This window comes from Elephantulus edwardii, unplaced genomic scaffold (genome assembly GCF_000299155.1).
Source record: "Elephantulus edwardii isolate Elephantulus edwardi_28Jun2011 unplaced genomic scaffold, EleEdw1.0 scaffold00022, whole genome shotgun sequence".
NCBI classification, from domain to species: Eukaryota; Metazoa; Chordata; class Mammalia; order Macroscelidea; family Macroscelididae; genus Elephantulus; species Elephantulus edwardii.
The window spans coordinates 18,486,128-18,500,339 of record NW_006399772.1 but is presented as its reverse complement, the minus strand read 5'-3'; the positions used below and the strand labels follow the sequence as shown (position 1 = coordinate 18,500,339).

Below are 14,212 nucleotides of genomic sequence, written 5' to 3'. Positions count from 1 at the left end.
GCTTTTGAGTCAAGTATGACTCATTATGACCCTATAAACAAAGGGCCTGAAGCCCCCTCTACAGCTGTCGACATTTATCATAGTTCAAAGAGGCAAGTTGTTTAGGAAGTGGATGCCACTCCTGCTTCCAAACTAAAGCCTCAAAAGTAACAGATTTTGAGTGCTTGTTTGATTATTTTGCAAATGACTCTTAAGTTCCAAGACACTATCCCAACCTAAACGCATTGGCATTGAGTTGATCTGGCTAATGGTGACCTTCCAATGGGTTTCTGAGCAAAGAAAGAGTCTGTCCATCCCTGTTCTACTCTGGTGGATTAGAACCTGTGACATTTCAGACACATTAAGTACTACACTCCTAGAGTTTTTTGTTCAGGCCCTTGAACTTATCTAATTTTTGAATGGACTCATGGTGGGAGGCTGGTCTAGCCTTTAGGTAGCTGACTTGCCTGACATATAGCCTAATGTAATTTCACCATTTTCTACTTGTTCTGATTGATTCAGGGACTCTAAATTCTGAACAAAAAAGATTTTTTAAACACCAATTAAGAGGTTATGCAAACAGTGGATTTAGAGGGAAAACTGCCCATGTCTTTCCATATTCTTGAGATGAGAATGTAATGAATACATGTGTTCTGAAGATCTTTGTGTATGATGTGTGAACGTCAAGGTCTACTATAGTTCACTCTTTGAAGAGCTTCTTCCTCTTTTAATCTGAAGCCAGAATAGTAATTTTTTAAAAAATACGTTCATTAAGTCCCTTGGGAAAAGTACCTTAGTGTCCAACTATAACTTAAATTCACTCTAGGTACTTGCACCAGAGTTTATATAATTTTACATATTAAAGCATAGGGCCTTAAATAGTTTTTATAGGAACAATTACATTTTGCTTTCTCTTTCCCAGTGTCGTACTTTCATAATTCAATGTTATTAATATTGGTTTCAGAAAAAAAATCAAAATCTATGCCACGTGAGGATCTGCTAAGGAAAGCCAGTCACTTAATATGACGATTCAAGAAATTTTAGGTTGACTCTTTCTTTCTTAAGAGTGTTTTAAGTTGAATTTGACAAAAAAAAAAAGAAGGCTGATGAAACTCTTCTGATTATGAATTTTAAAGAGCCACACATGAATGTTATGATCCCCGTTTAAAAAGAAAATAGTTTCAGGGTAGGTGAAATATGCAATAGAGTTGCTTTGATACTAAGATAACAGTTTAAAAGAGTATAAAGGGAAGTATTCTTGGGGCAAGACAAGAAGTAAATATTGGATGCTACATTGTAAAGATGGAACTCTGGGAGGTAGTCTGTAGCAAGTTACTCTGATAAACCAGTGATCAGACTTCAACAGAGTCTCTGTAGGAGAAACATGGGCAATCTCCTCCCATCTAATTCCCAGCTTTGGGCACAAGATGGAATGTTATGATGACTTGGAATTGAATCATCGGCAGTGAGCTTTGAGTTTTTTAAATAATAAAAAGAAAACTTTGTAGTGCAATGATTGATCTCTAGGCTGATATTTGAATGACTGGTGTTTCAAACCCGCTACCCACTCCATATACAGCCCAGGAAAGCCTCCATGGGAGTTTTCTTCTGTCTTTTATGACAGTGGTGACTGGGGCAATGGGCTTAAGTGTGACGAAGTTGATGAGGATGGCATGGAATAGAGCAGGTTTCTGATCGGTTGTTCACAGGCTCATCATGAAGTACACTCAATGGCACACAACAACAACAACATATGGCCACTATGCACTGGGATTTACTCTATGGAAATGGGTTAGACTGTAAGATGCAGGGCACTTTATTTATCCATTGTTTTATCATACCCTTTTTTTGGCAAAATGGAATGCTAAAATAATTTAATCCTAAAGCATAATTACTTAATAGATGTTCAGTATCATGTCTTGATTAAAGTGGGACAGAAATAAAGAAAACCATGCAGGAATACATGATGGGAGAAGAAAACAGAACAATAAATAAAAGCTGAATGTAGGGAAAATTTTTCAGAAATTCAAGTTGAAATAAGGAAAGCAAGATGATGGAATGATGTTAATAGAATCCTCAGAGGAAACACAAAGACTCTCAAGTGTAAGTGAGTTTCAAAATAATTTCATTCTTTTTGTTTTTGGTCATATGCTGACAGTTTTCTTCATTTTGTCATTCAATTTAGCTTATACAACACTTCCAAACATCTTAAGGTAAAACTCACAGCGTAAGTCTTAAATCCTTTTGAGAGCTCCCTTTACGATATTAATGCTCTATTGCATTCTCACCTTCACTTTAGTTAAGGTACAGAATAAAAGGAATATATACTTAAAATCCTAAAGGATTATAGAAAGAAGCAGGTGCTTGGGTAGCTAAAAGAAGAGGAAATTTGACCTCCTACGAGGAAAAAAAAAGTATCTTCCAGATTTAACTTAGGTGAATGCCACAGAATAAATGCCATATATATTTACTTATATAATTAGAGTAAAAAATCTTAAACCCCCCCAAATTACATTTATTAACTAATTATTTTTTTATTTAGTATTCAAGTTTAGTGAGACTCCCTCCATTCTCCATTAATTACTGGTCATTTCAGTACTGTGGATCTTAGAAGTCACTAGAAAATAATATTTTAAAATAAAGAAGATTAAACATCATCAATGTTACAGGCTAACCAAATACATTTTAAACACAAAAGGCTCATTCTTGAAGATACTGCTTGGTAAAGTCCAAAAATTTGATCACTCTCCTTTTCTTCAGACTTCCTTGATCAATCAAATGTTAATTTAATCAATTCTTTCTTTCCTCTTATATATTTTTCTCTTTGCCCTAAAAAAAATAAAATGCGAATGTAAACAAAACTTCTCTATTTTATAATGATACTTAACAGAAATCTTCCACTCACATGAGTTCACCTGTCTGGATTGTCCATAAATATTTGTCTCTAGTTCTGACTTCCCTTTAAAATTTTCTAAAACTTTTTATTTCTACTTGTACCTCAAACTCAACATGCCTAAAATCCTGTACCTATTATACCTACCAAATTTTCTGAGCATTTATTTATATCAGATGCCTCACCAACCTACTTCCTCTAAAAGATCTTCCAAATGTACCGTTTGTTAACTAGATCTTTACAAAGCACTGCTTTGATCTGATCAGTATCTTATCAAAAGCTTTAATAGCCCCTGCTGTCTAAACTATGAAGTACAGATCATCAGCTTGGCATCTCAGTCTCTTCACACTTGGTGATACATGCACCCAGCTCACCAGCCCATTCATTATTCTTTTAACATGAAATCTCTATGTTGGTGAATGACTTACTCTTGCCATCCAGACTTCACAATCTTTTATTTCTCCACATCATTGATGATGTCATCCTTTCCTAAAAGCTAATATCAAAAACGGTTCTCTGTTTTCTCCATCTACCAAGTATAGACAAATCCCTTATTTTACACCAAACATAAACATAACCTTCTCCACAAAACCTTCTCTCCTCATTTTTGCCTGAAGTGATAATTTTATCTTTTAATAATTATTTTATGTCTTTTCTATCCTTACAGCCTGACATACATCTCCTTGTATACTTGTTTTACTGTCTTCTCAATAAAATCTTAACTTGCCGAGAATTTTATTCTTGAGCACCTCACATAACAATGCATATGAAAATCACTCTACTGATATTTAAATAACCTTCCATTCCTTTCCACTCTCCAACCAGCACAACCTCTTCCTCCTCCAGTGGAAGCTGCCACAACTCCCTCCTAGCCAATCAGCACTGCCACTCTGGTTAAGTTGCTGGTTAAGTTGTTGAACAAGTTTCAGCCATTAAGATGGACTGAGAAGGCTGGAAGACTTCCTGATCCTATTTCAAAATGCACCCATGAAAACGATGAGGACTGGGGGCCAGGGAAGGGGAGGAGTGGAATGGTAATTGAGCAGCAATGAATGAATATTTAAAAACAGAATAAAGTGAACTGGGGGAGGAGGAAGGGAGGGAAGGAGTGAGAGGATGTTAAACTGCAACAATGAATGAATGATAATCTAACTTTTCTGTAAACTTTCATTAAAACCACAATTTCAAATGAACTAAAATTTATTTTAAACAAATATTAAAACAAAAAATCTTGTGTCACAAAGATCAAGTTAGCAATTGATCATGAGAATGGCATGGAGCCAGGCTGTGTGTTTCCTTGAGGCACTAGACATTGAGGACTGACTTGATGGCAAATAACAAAATGATTCACCAAGAACTATATCAGACACTAGAAGGTTTCACTGGCTTTGCTGTCGTAGAATTTATAACATAGTAGGAATGGCAGTCAAGAAAATCCAAGTTTGTGTGCACTGAGTGGGAATTATACATGTTACAAGAGTATATAACAGAGAAATTACTAAAATACTGCTGCTTTCTTTATTGTCTGCTGTTATATACTATAGAGTTGGATCCAATTCATAGCTGACAGCTGGAACAACTGGTGGATTCAAACTATGTGCCTTTGGAATAGCAATGCAACTCCTTACCACAATAATCCAGGTGCTGAAAATGTCTGAGTAAATAAAAGGATCTATACCAAAAGTTCAGGGGCTCTGGTAACACTGTGTGTGACATATTGGGTTGCCACCCAAAAAATTAGCTAACAAGACTATCTTGAAACCAGGTTGTTCCTTAGAGGCAAGGATAGTGAAACTTGGTATCCCAAACTTAGGGCGTGTGCTCAAGAAGAGTAAGTCCTTGGGGAAAAAAATATATTCTTTCTCTCTCTCTGCCCCCCCCCCCATGCTGGGAAGGGTAAAAGTCAGAGGAAGCCTTGAAAGAGAGGGATTGGCACAATGACTCCCACAATGGGCTTGACCATATCAGAGATTACAGGGAAGACGCAGGTTCAGGCAAGGCTCACATCTGTTGTTTACAGGCTTGCTATGACTTGCAGTCAACACGATGGCACCCAAACACTATCATAACCACACGGTCAGTCTTTTTAATATACCAGTAGCTCTTAGGTAGAAAGATGTGTAGTCTCTTCTCAAAGACTTACAACCTCAAAAACTCAATAAAGCTAGGACTGGCCAACAGCAGTACACAGTGAGTTACAAGTTTTTCACAATGTTAAATTAAATGCCAGGGACCTTGGATGGCTTAGTAGTAAGAGTTGTGCTGCCAAACCAAAAGCGTATGGCATGCTGTACCACTCCACCAACTGACTCTTCTCATATGATTTACTGTCTTTGAAAACCCACTTGCTGGAGGCTCAGCTATGAGTCAGTTCTGACTTAATGGGACATAACAGTATCAAGTTAGATACCAACTTAAATAGCAATCATACACTAAATAATTTCAAATGAAAGAAATTATGGTAATAGGTTGCTGTTGTTAGGTGCCATTGAGTAGAGTACAACCCATAGCGACTCCATGAGCAACAGATCTGAACCCTTTCCTATCTTGTGCCATCTTCACATTACCTGACACCCAAGAGCCCACTGTGGTAATCACTGTGTCACTCCACCTGACTGAGGGTTTGTCTCTCGTTCTCAGACCATCTACATTTCCTAGCATCATGTCTTTCTTCAAGGAAAAGTCCCTTCTAGAAATATGTGTCTGAAATATGTGAAGCAAAGCCTCATCATCTTTGCCTCCAAGAAGCACTCTGGCTGCACTTTCTCCGAGACATATTTGTTATTTTGGAAGCCATAGGAGGTTTAGCACTCTTCTCTAACACCACAGCTCAAAGGCATCAATTCTTCTTCTGTCATCCTTATTCACTGTCCAGCTTACAGGTACATAGCAAGTTATTTGAAAAACTATGGGCTGAATCAGATAGACACACCTTAGTCCTTAAACTGACATAATTTCTCCTCAATAATTTGGAGACGTCCATGACTGCAGACTTTCCCAGTGCAATATGTCTCCTTATTTCCTGGCTGCTGGTACCAAGGGTATTAATTATGGATCCACGGAAGATGAAGTTGTTGACAGTGTTAGTCTTTTCTCCATCTATCACAATGCTGCCTCTAAGTCCAGTGGTAAGAATATTTCTTTTCTGACATTGAGATGGAATCCATATTGAAGGCTTTATTCTTTGATCTTCTGCAACAAGTGCTTCAAGTTCTCCTCACTTTCAGCAAGTAAAGTTTTTTTATCTGCATAATGCAATTTATTGGTGAGTCTCCCTCTGATCCTGATGCCACATTCCTCTTATAGAGTCTAGCTTCTGGAATAATTAGCTCAATATACAGATTGAATAGTTATGGAAAGAGAATACAACGCTGACACACTCCATTCTTAATTTTAAACAATGTAGTGCTGTTTCCTTGCTCTGTTCTCACAACAGACTCCTGGTCTAGGCATAGGTTTCACATGAGCACAATTAAGTGTCTAGGATTCCCATTCTTCTCAATGTTAGCCATAACTTGTTATGATGCACACAGTCAAATACCTTTGCATAGTCAATAAAACATAAAGAGACAAGTTCCATTATTAATATTATTACTATTTGTCATTTTTACAACTTTACTTTTCAAAAAAAAGTATGGAGATGAGAAAGTATCTATTGGCTCTTGGCTCTAAAATAACAAGTAACTCTACCCATACATACTCCTACTAAATAAGGCTACATGCAGCTTCAGACACAAAACACATGCCCTTTGTCCTGCAGGCTGTCTGTGGCTGGATCATGAACGGGCTTCTTATCCAGATATATACTTAACAGAGAAAGACAGGAAGCTGTTACCCCCTCCATCAGGGAGTGCCAGGCTTGGACAGTTAGTCCTTGGTGGCAATACCATGATTGATTTAAAACATTCTCAAGTGGAATCAAAGAATCAAGCCCACACAAAGCAAAATCCACCCTTGTAAATACTATTAAAATTAAACTAATTTTAAAAAATTGACACTGAAGAAAGAATGCACTAAACTTCCTGTTCTCTTATCGGGCTCACAGCGTAACACTATGGAAGACGCTGCCAGTGCTCCTTCCTGCTGTTTCAGTTTGATTAACAAAACAACAACAAATTGAAAAAAAAAACCCCTCAAACCTTTAAAAATTCTCCCAAAATTTACCTTCTCATAGTACATTTTTCTTTCACGTGCTCACTCTCTCATAAGTTTTGTGTTAGAACCAACTCATTGCTGGTGCTTCATTTTGTTCCTGAGACTGTAAATCACATGTAAATCACATTGCCCATCTTTCTAACATGGAGTTGGTGGGTTCGAACCACCAAAAAGGTGCCAACCTTGATTTAACAGTGCAACATCTTACAGATCTGGGCACAAATCAAACCTATAACTTGAATTTCCTCATCAAATGGCTTACAGTATCTGGGAAAAAGGTGTTTTTAATTTGCTGCTAATTTTTACATAATATCCACGGCTGCAGCATAAAACTAATTTACAACATGTCAGAACAAGAACGCCAAGTTTGATCACTTTTGGTTTTGACCCTTCCATTCCTGAAAGGTGTTAAGTCAATGTTACAAAAATGTTAAAATTTTCCTACTAGATGAGAGCCTTTGATTAGATAGTAACCTACAACGCAGGAAGTGATCACAATGCTACATACCAATATTCATCTAAGAGAGCAAAGCATTAGCATTTACCTTAACTTTATGTCTCTGCACTGCACAGCTGTTGAAGAACCACAAGTCTGTCTCATGGCTGTAAATGTAACAAGAACAATACTGCGACCAATTTTCACACCTAAGCTACAGTAGATCTGTCATAGGCTAGAAACCAGATAATGTATTTTTTTTTAAATAACATTTGTGTGTACAAACATAGGTGTGTGTGCACACACAAAGATGTATTGTAATTTACTTTTTCTAATGAACAATCTCCTCCTACTTGGTTTATAGCCTCTGAAAATCTGCTGGAAGGTCAGTCATGAGTCATTTCTGACTCCACAGTATATAAGAGCAACAATTTAGAAATTAGGTTCATGAAATTCAATCTATTAGAGATTCTCTTTACCTAACGTCCCTCATTATGGACGAGTATAAATTTATCAACTCTAGACAAAGCTTGAAGTAGATACAAATAAATAATTAAATAAAAGAACATTAGAGGCTGGTCTTGCTGCTGTTATTAATAAGGTATGTTCCCCCCTCCCAGGACATATAGCCAGAATTTAAGAAGGAAACATCTAGCAATGCTTACATTAATATCAACTCCCATTTTCATCACAATCTTTATATAGCATTGATAAATATGTCATATAATCAATGTATTACTGACTGGTCCAATTGAACTGTTGTTTTTGTGTGATAATTGGAATATGCAGATATGTCTCAAATGTTTATATTCATATACTAAAAGAGTGAAATCACAACTAAGATTGGTACTCAAACTGGTGAATGAATTGTAATGTTGATTCTTTCCATTTTGTATAAGGCATGTTAATGTCTACATCTTCTGGAGCACAATAACCTGGGAAAAAGTGAAAAAGTAATCAATAAAGAAAATACTTGTGTGACAGAAAAGGACTCTGTCTTTGTCACATTTCAAATCTGGTCACCTCTCTTCAACAGTAAAATATATTCAGGTGAGTATAATAAATAACCAAGCACTGTTCCTATAACTGAGCCAGAAAAACCGTATTTTTGAAAATCTGTATTTTCTTTCAAAAAGAATAAAACAGTTTATCATCAAACTATATTTTTAAATGAAAGGTATATGGTCATTTTTTTGTTTTCTAAAGAGTTACGCCTGATACAGTAAGAACAATACAATCTATTAAGAGATACTTTGTCTCACAAATTCAGATTTTGAACTTTCTCAATTACTCTTTTGGATTTTTAGAAAATAAATTGCACAAACTCTATTTGAAAAGATTGGTTAGCCTTGGAGAGCAGAAAAATAGCTCCACTAGGAATATTGAGCAAGAAAAATTTTAAAACCATAATTTCATACACAGTGCTTAAAGTTTTTAACAAAATTATTCTACCTTTTCTACAGACGAAGTTGAAAATAGTGCAATGCACATTAAATAATAAATACAGATGCAATTATGAGCAGTATCTACTACCCCTATAAAACAACAGAAGTGTAAGCTACCATAAAATACTTGTAGGGTTTTATTAGATTTTTATGACAATCTCAGCTTCCCTCTAGTTGTTAAATTTATCAAGTACTATGAAATATTAAAAATGAAAGTTCACATTATATTAATTTTAGACTACATTATGAACAATAAACAAATCTCCATTATTTCTAAATTGTCATTCATAAAAACCAACCTCTCATTCTTCCTATATTTTGGCATTATCTCAAAAGCAAATAAAAATCCATTGCCATCAAGTCCAAATAGTAAAATGTACAGGTTTATAATCCAGTTAGGGGTTACACATGTAGATTGATATGCAGCAGAAAGCTGTTTAAATATAAGTGGTACAATGAGTCTTTGCAGTAATGATAAGCAAGTCAAACAGTTAAAATATGATATTATGATATTATAAGCACCATTTCACCATCAAATGAACAGAATTAAGGACTTCACAAAATTTTATTTACATAAAAATTGGAACATGAGCAACACTTCCTTCTATAAGGCCATTAAGTTACCATATGAAATGCATATGTGTGATTCTAAGGAAAAAATGCCCATTTCAGTTAAGCAATGTGTCACATCTTGCTTCTCATTGCAAGAACAGGAAGAAAGTAGAAAAACTGAAGCCCAGCCATTCTTCCCTCTGATACCTTGGTAACCAACAATAAGAAAACTTCTAGTAGACTTTGCTTTCAAGAGGAAGAAGCAACTCTGAACTCCTCTATTTTCTTAAGAGATATGATAAAACAGAATTAGCATACTGTAACAGGTTTTCCCCAGATTTTTTTATACAATAACCTCTTTTCTAATTTTAGCTTATGTTGCCACCATCTAAACCTTCTCAATCTGAAGCCACAGTGAGATAAGCATTTCATTTTCTATCTTCTGTGATTTCTATGTAAATTTTTGATGTCATGTAAATGAACAGCTTCCCTTTTAAAATCTGGTAACTTATGGAAATGGTTCAATCATTGTTATTATTTGGAGAGGGATATAATAGTGTGGAAGTTATGTCACTATAGAATTAAGATTAGTTAAAAGAATTACATTCACTATTGAGAGAGGGGGAAAAGACAACCCTTAAACGACCCAAAATGAGGATATTTGACTCAGACAAATTCAATGAAGCTTTCATTTGCAATTAGGATGGTCATCTGAACATCAAACTCCACTGAAACACAACCCCTATTCCCAAATTCGCCTTCTTTTTGCACAGATAGGTTTGCTTCCAATAAAGTGTATTTCCATCTCACATTTGCCTATGCATCACATATTTAATCCAGTTTTTAGGTAGCAAGTAATTTCTGGATTGTGTAAATCAGTAACATCTAAAGTCTCTGATACACTGACTTATCTTTAGCGGATCATCATTAAAACTAAGTTACTAACATCTATGAGTATACCTGGAAATGAAAACGGAAAACGAGGCCATGAAAAAAAAAAATAAAGTCAAGATTGTTTTGTTAAACTAAGATTCTTAGAACACTTGTGCCTTTAAATAAAACAAAAGAAAATAAACAAATAAAACTAATTGTGTCTTATTAGAGAAATATATAACAAAGGAATAAAATTAGTCTTACTAGGTAAGTATACCACAGATTAAAGAGGGAAAAACATTGCTTATCTTTCAATAGAACTACTAACCATTTTGAGAGGTGTTTTAGGCAACTCCAGGTTTACTTTCCAAGAGATATCTAAAACATCATCTACAGTTTTACGTTTTTTTTTCAATTATTCTAGACAATGCCCTATATATTTTGATGAAGACGGCTGTATAAAATAATGGTAACATCATGTAACAAAAAGTTACTTTCTCACACACACAAACTCTCTTATCAGTTTCACAGGACAAACACTGAGTAAAGACAACAAACTCCAGAATGTGTTTTTGTAACTGTAGCAACAGCAATAACTCCTTGGCAAACTCAATAAGGCTTTTTGGCAACTCTGGAGGCTTTCTGCACTTGTCACTGCTACATGAATTGTCTAAGATTGCTTTGTTTTCTTCCCCACTATTTTCCTACGACTGCTATTAAGGAAGAATTTTCACATTTTAACCGATTTGTGAATAAAGTTCCATTAAAAATCTCACAAGGGAACTTTGTATAAAAAATCTTTATGCTTATGAATAACAAATGACCTTGTAAACTTTTAAAATCTATGCTAATAGAAAATTATTTTTTCCCTTTTCAGAAGATACTGTGAGCTCTATTTCTGAATTAAAATTACCTGCACATATGAATGGAATAAAATTCCAGTAGACACACACCTGAATCTGCACATCTTTTTGCACATCTTTTAAAATAAGGAAGGCCCCAAGGACAGGAGTCCTTTACTAACCTGCAGTGGTCTCTGTTTATCACCGCTCTTAGGAGATTTCAATCCACTTGTTTGCTGTTGTAAGAGAAGTTGTCTTGCTGCCTGGAGAGCCTAGAAGTAAAAATGCAACAGTATCTAAATATTTTGTTGCAGGGTAAATTGATTATCAGTTATGTCTTGGCTTCAGTGTATGAGAATCCCCCATTCTCCTTCCTAGAGGGCATCATTAAGTATTCTTTTTCTTCTGTTATATATAAAAAAGGTGAGAAAAAAATATCATATAACACACATATATACCTTCACTTGAAATTATGGGGTGCATGTAGTCCTGCAGGAAATATAGTTAATTTATTTAAAGTGCTTAAAAAGGGAAAAATCATAAACTGCATCAATAACCTCATTTCCACAAGGAATTTGTCTTTTGAGTGTTCAACTAAAATGCCCACTCCCTTTTAAATTATCCTTCAATTTGCATTTCCACATTACAATTTTGAAGCAAAAGCAGTAGACTTCAAGTGTTACCGGAAGCTGTAATTAAATTTGACAAATCAACATCAGATTATCTTGAAAGTGAATTAATAAGGATTTTCACTAAAGATTAAAAACACTTTTTTATTGTACTTACAATTCAAGGGGAAACCTCTCCTTTCACAAAATAAAGTGCAGTTTTAATGCCATATAAAATTGAGTGGTTTTCATTTGCATTCTTAGCAAAATCAGAGAACAAAGAAATTACCACTCAACCAATCAGGTTTGTTTCTACGTGTGACAGAATACCAATCAAAGTAGAAGATGTTTTCATTTATTTTTATGTTTTCTTTCACACCCAGGAAAATAAAACTTAACATAAGAAATTAATGTAAGCATTTCTATTGGAAGAGGGTGGTAATACTATCTGGACTTAGAGAAAAACTGGTGTCATAAAGCAAAATGCATACTGAGTTGTCTTAAGGTAAGAGGTATAAAACAAATTTAAAAACTTTTTCAAGAGTTCCTACTTTAAAAACTCATTTTCAAAAACTGATTCAATGAACATTAGTGATAAAATCTGTCAAGATACAAAACGAAAACAAATCATCATACTACTTTGTTGTTAGTCACCGCTTTTAGGAAGCATGATAAATCTTTCATGATAGGGAAATATTAAATCAACATATTCTATAACAATTAAGATTCTCAGCTGATAAAAAGTACCATTTTGATTGGAATCAATGATCTGGTTTTTAAGAGAGTTTCTAGTATCCATGACAACAGTTGCTTTGACAAGATGTGCAGATGGCATTACACTGCCAGCTGGTGTGAACAATGTTTGAACTACTGCATTGAGATGCTGAGCAAACAGAAAAAGTTGCCACGTCTTAACCCTCAGGGAAGGCAGTCATCCCCTGATCAATTATGAAAAGACAGAGAGAGGGCTGCTACAGTCTGGCTCCAAGCAAGTTTTCTGAGAAGGCAGGCAGACATAGAAACCAAAGTAAACAAACTGAATGCTGGAGCACCATCTCCTAACAACACTGATTTGTCTCCCATAGCAAGAGGCGCATAGCTTATAAAGCATACTTTTCACATTTGGGGACATTCTCATTCCAACAGTCTTCCTGTTTTGTTTTGTTTTTTAAAGTATTTTAAGCAATTACATATCAAACTCACGGCTTCTAAGGATCTCCGATTCCAGTGAACTCCAGCAAGTTATTACAGAGGCATTGCTAGAAACTAGGTTGGTTTACTTGTTTTGTTTTCTAAATTCCACCATGATTTGTATGATCTTAAAGCTCAGTGTGAAAATTTCAATAGGTATTCTAAACCACATAACTTTCTTATTTTAATCACAACTTATAAAATAATGACAAAGCATTTCCCCCCAAAGGAAATGAATGTAATTTACATTGTGTCCATGTGAAACAATTTTCAAAAATCAACGATTTTATTGCTTTGATGATAATTTTTCCATATAATTGTTTTCTTTCTCTTTAAACTCATCAGTTTACTGTGTATATATACAGCCTCATTTCTATTGAATTCTGCAGTCCTTAATTATTTCCCTTAAGAATTCTAACAAACATAGTTTGGAATTTTGGATTTCATGAATGATTAGGACCAAAAACAATCTTAGAAATAAACTAGGCTCATGCCCTAAGTTTTGTAATGAGAAAAATTAGACCTGGAGTAGTCAGTTGATTCAAGGTCACAAAGCAATTTTTCTGTGCTTTGTTCAAGGTCAGCTCTCCAGGTCATACAGTCCATCCTAGAATATAATACTGTCACTGTTCCATTAAAGGAAGTTTTGGATGCCAATGAGAAATATTCTAGTAAAGGGGAATATATGACAACTAAAGTGCACCACTTGCACCTGCAAAGAGCACTAAACATATCTCCCAAACATAAACGGGAGACATCACTATAAGTTTTTCATTTGCTTCAAATTTGTATTTGAATGGTAACAATCATATAAAATACTTATTTTTATTATATATTAGAACTGAAGTTCTGGTAGCATAAAGGTAGAAAGCTGTGCTGCAATCCAGAAGGCAAACAGTTCGAACCTAACATTTGCTTCACAGGAGGAAAATGGGCAATCTCCTCCCATATGAGTAAGTGCCTCTGATAACATACTAGTGGGATAGCTTTTGGTCAGTTCTAATTCTGTAGTACACAAAAGCAAGATGTTTGAAGAGCCTCAGTGACTTTTAGTATGGAAGCAATATAGAGAGAAAACTATAGTTTTAATTCAAGTTATAGTTTTAATCATGGCTCCATAAAATATCAGTTGAGATTCTTATTTCCCTATTCCTTGAGGTTCTTATTGCAAATGAAGATAATGAGGCACTTTTTGATGAAAAGAAATAAGTTTTACTTTAAGGATTAAAGTTCATGAC

The 14,212-nt window shown here is 35.0% G+C and overlaps 1 protein-coding gene across 5 annotated transcripts in view; it reads right to left on the bottom strand.

Annotated features, from left to right (window-relative positions):
- Nucleotides 1-14,212, bottom strand: part of FOXP2 (forkhead box P2) — a 347,008-nt gene that overhangs the window by 199,150 nt on the left and 133,646 nt on the right. For all 5 annotated transcript variants that reach the window (XM_006882656.1, XM_006882657.1, XM_006882653.1 and 2 more), the window contains one exon: nucleotides 11,358-11,447. In XM_006882656.1, the coding sequence (XP_006882718.1) occupies nucleotides 11,358-11,447 (90 nt within the window). The remainder of the gene's footprint in view (nucleotides 1-11,357; nucleotides 11,448-14,212) is intronic.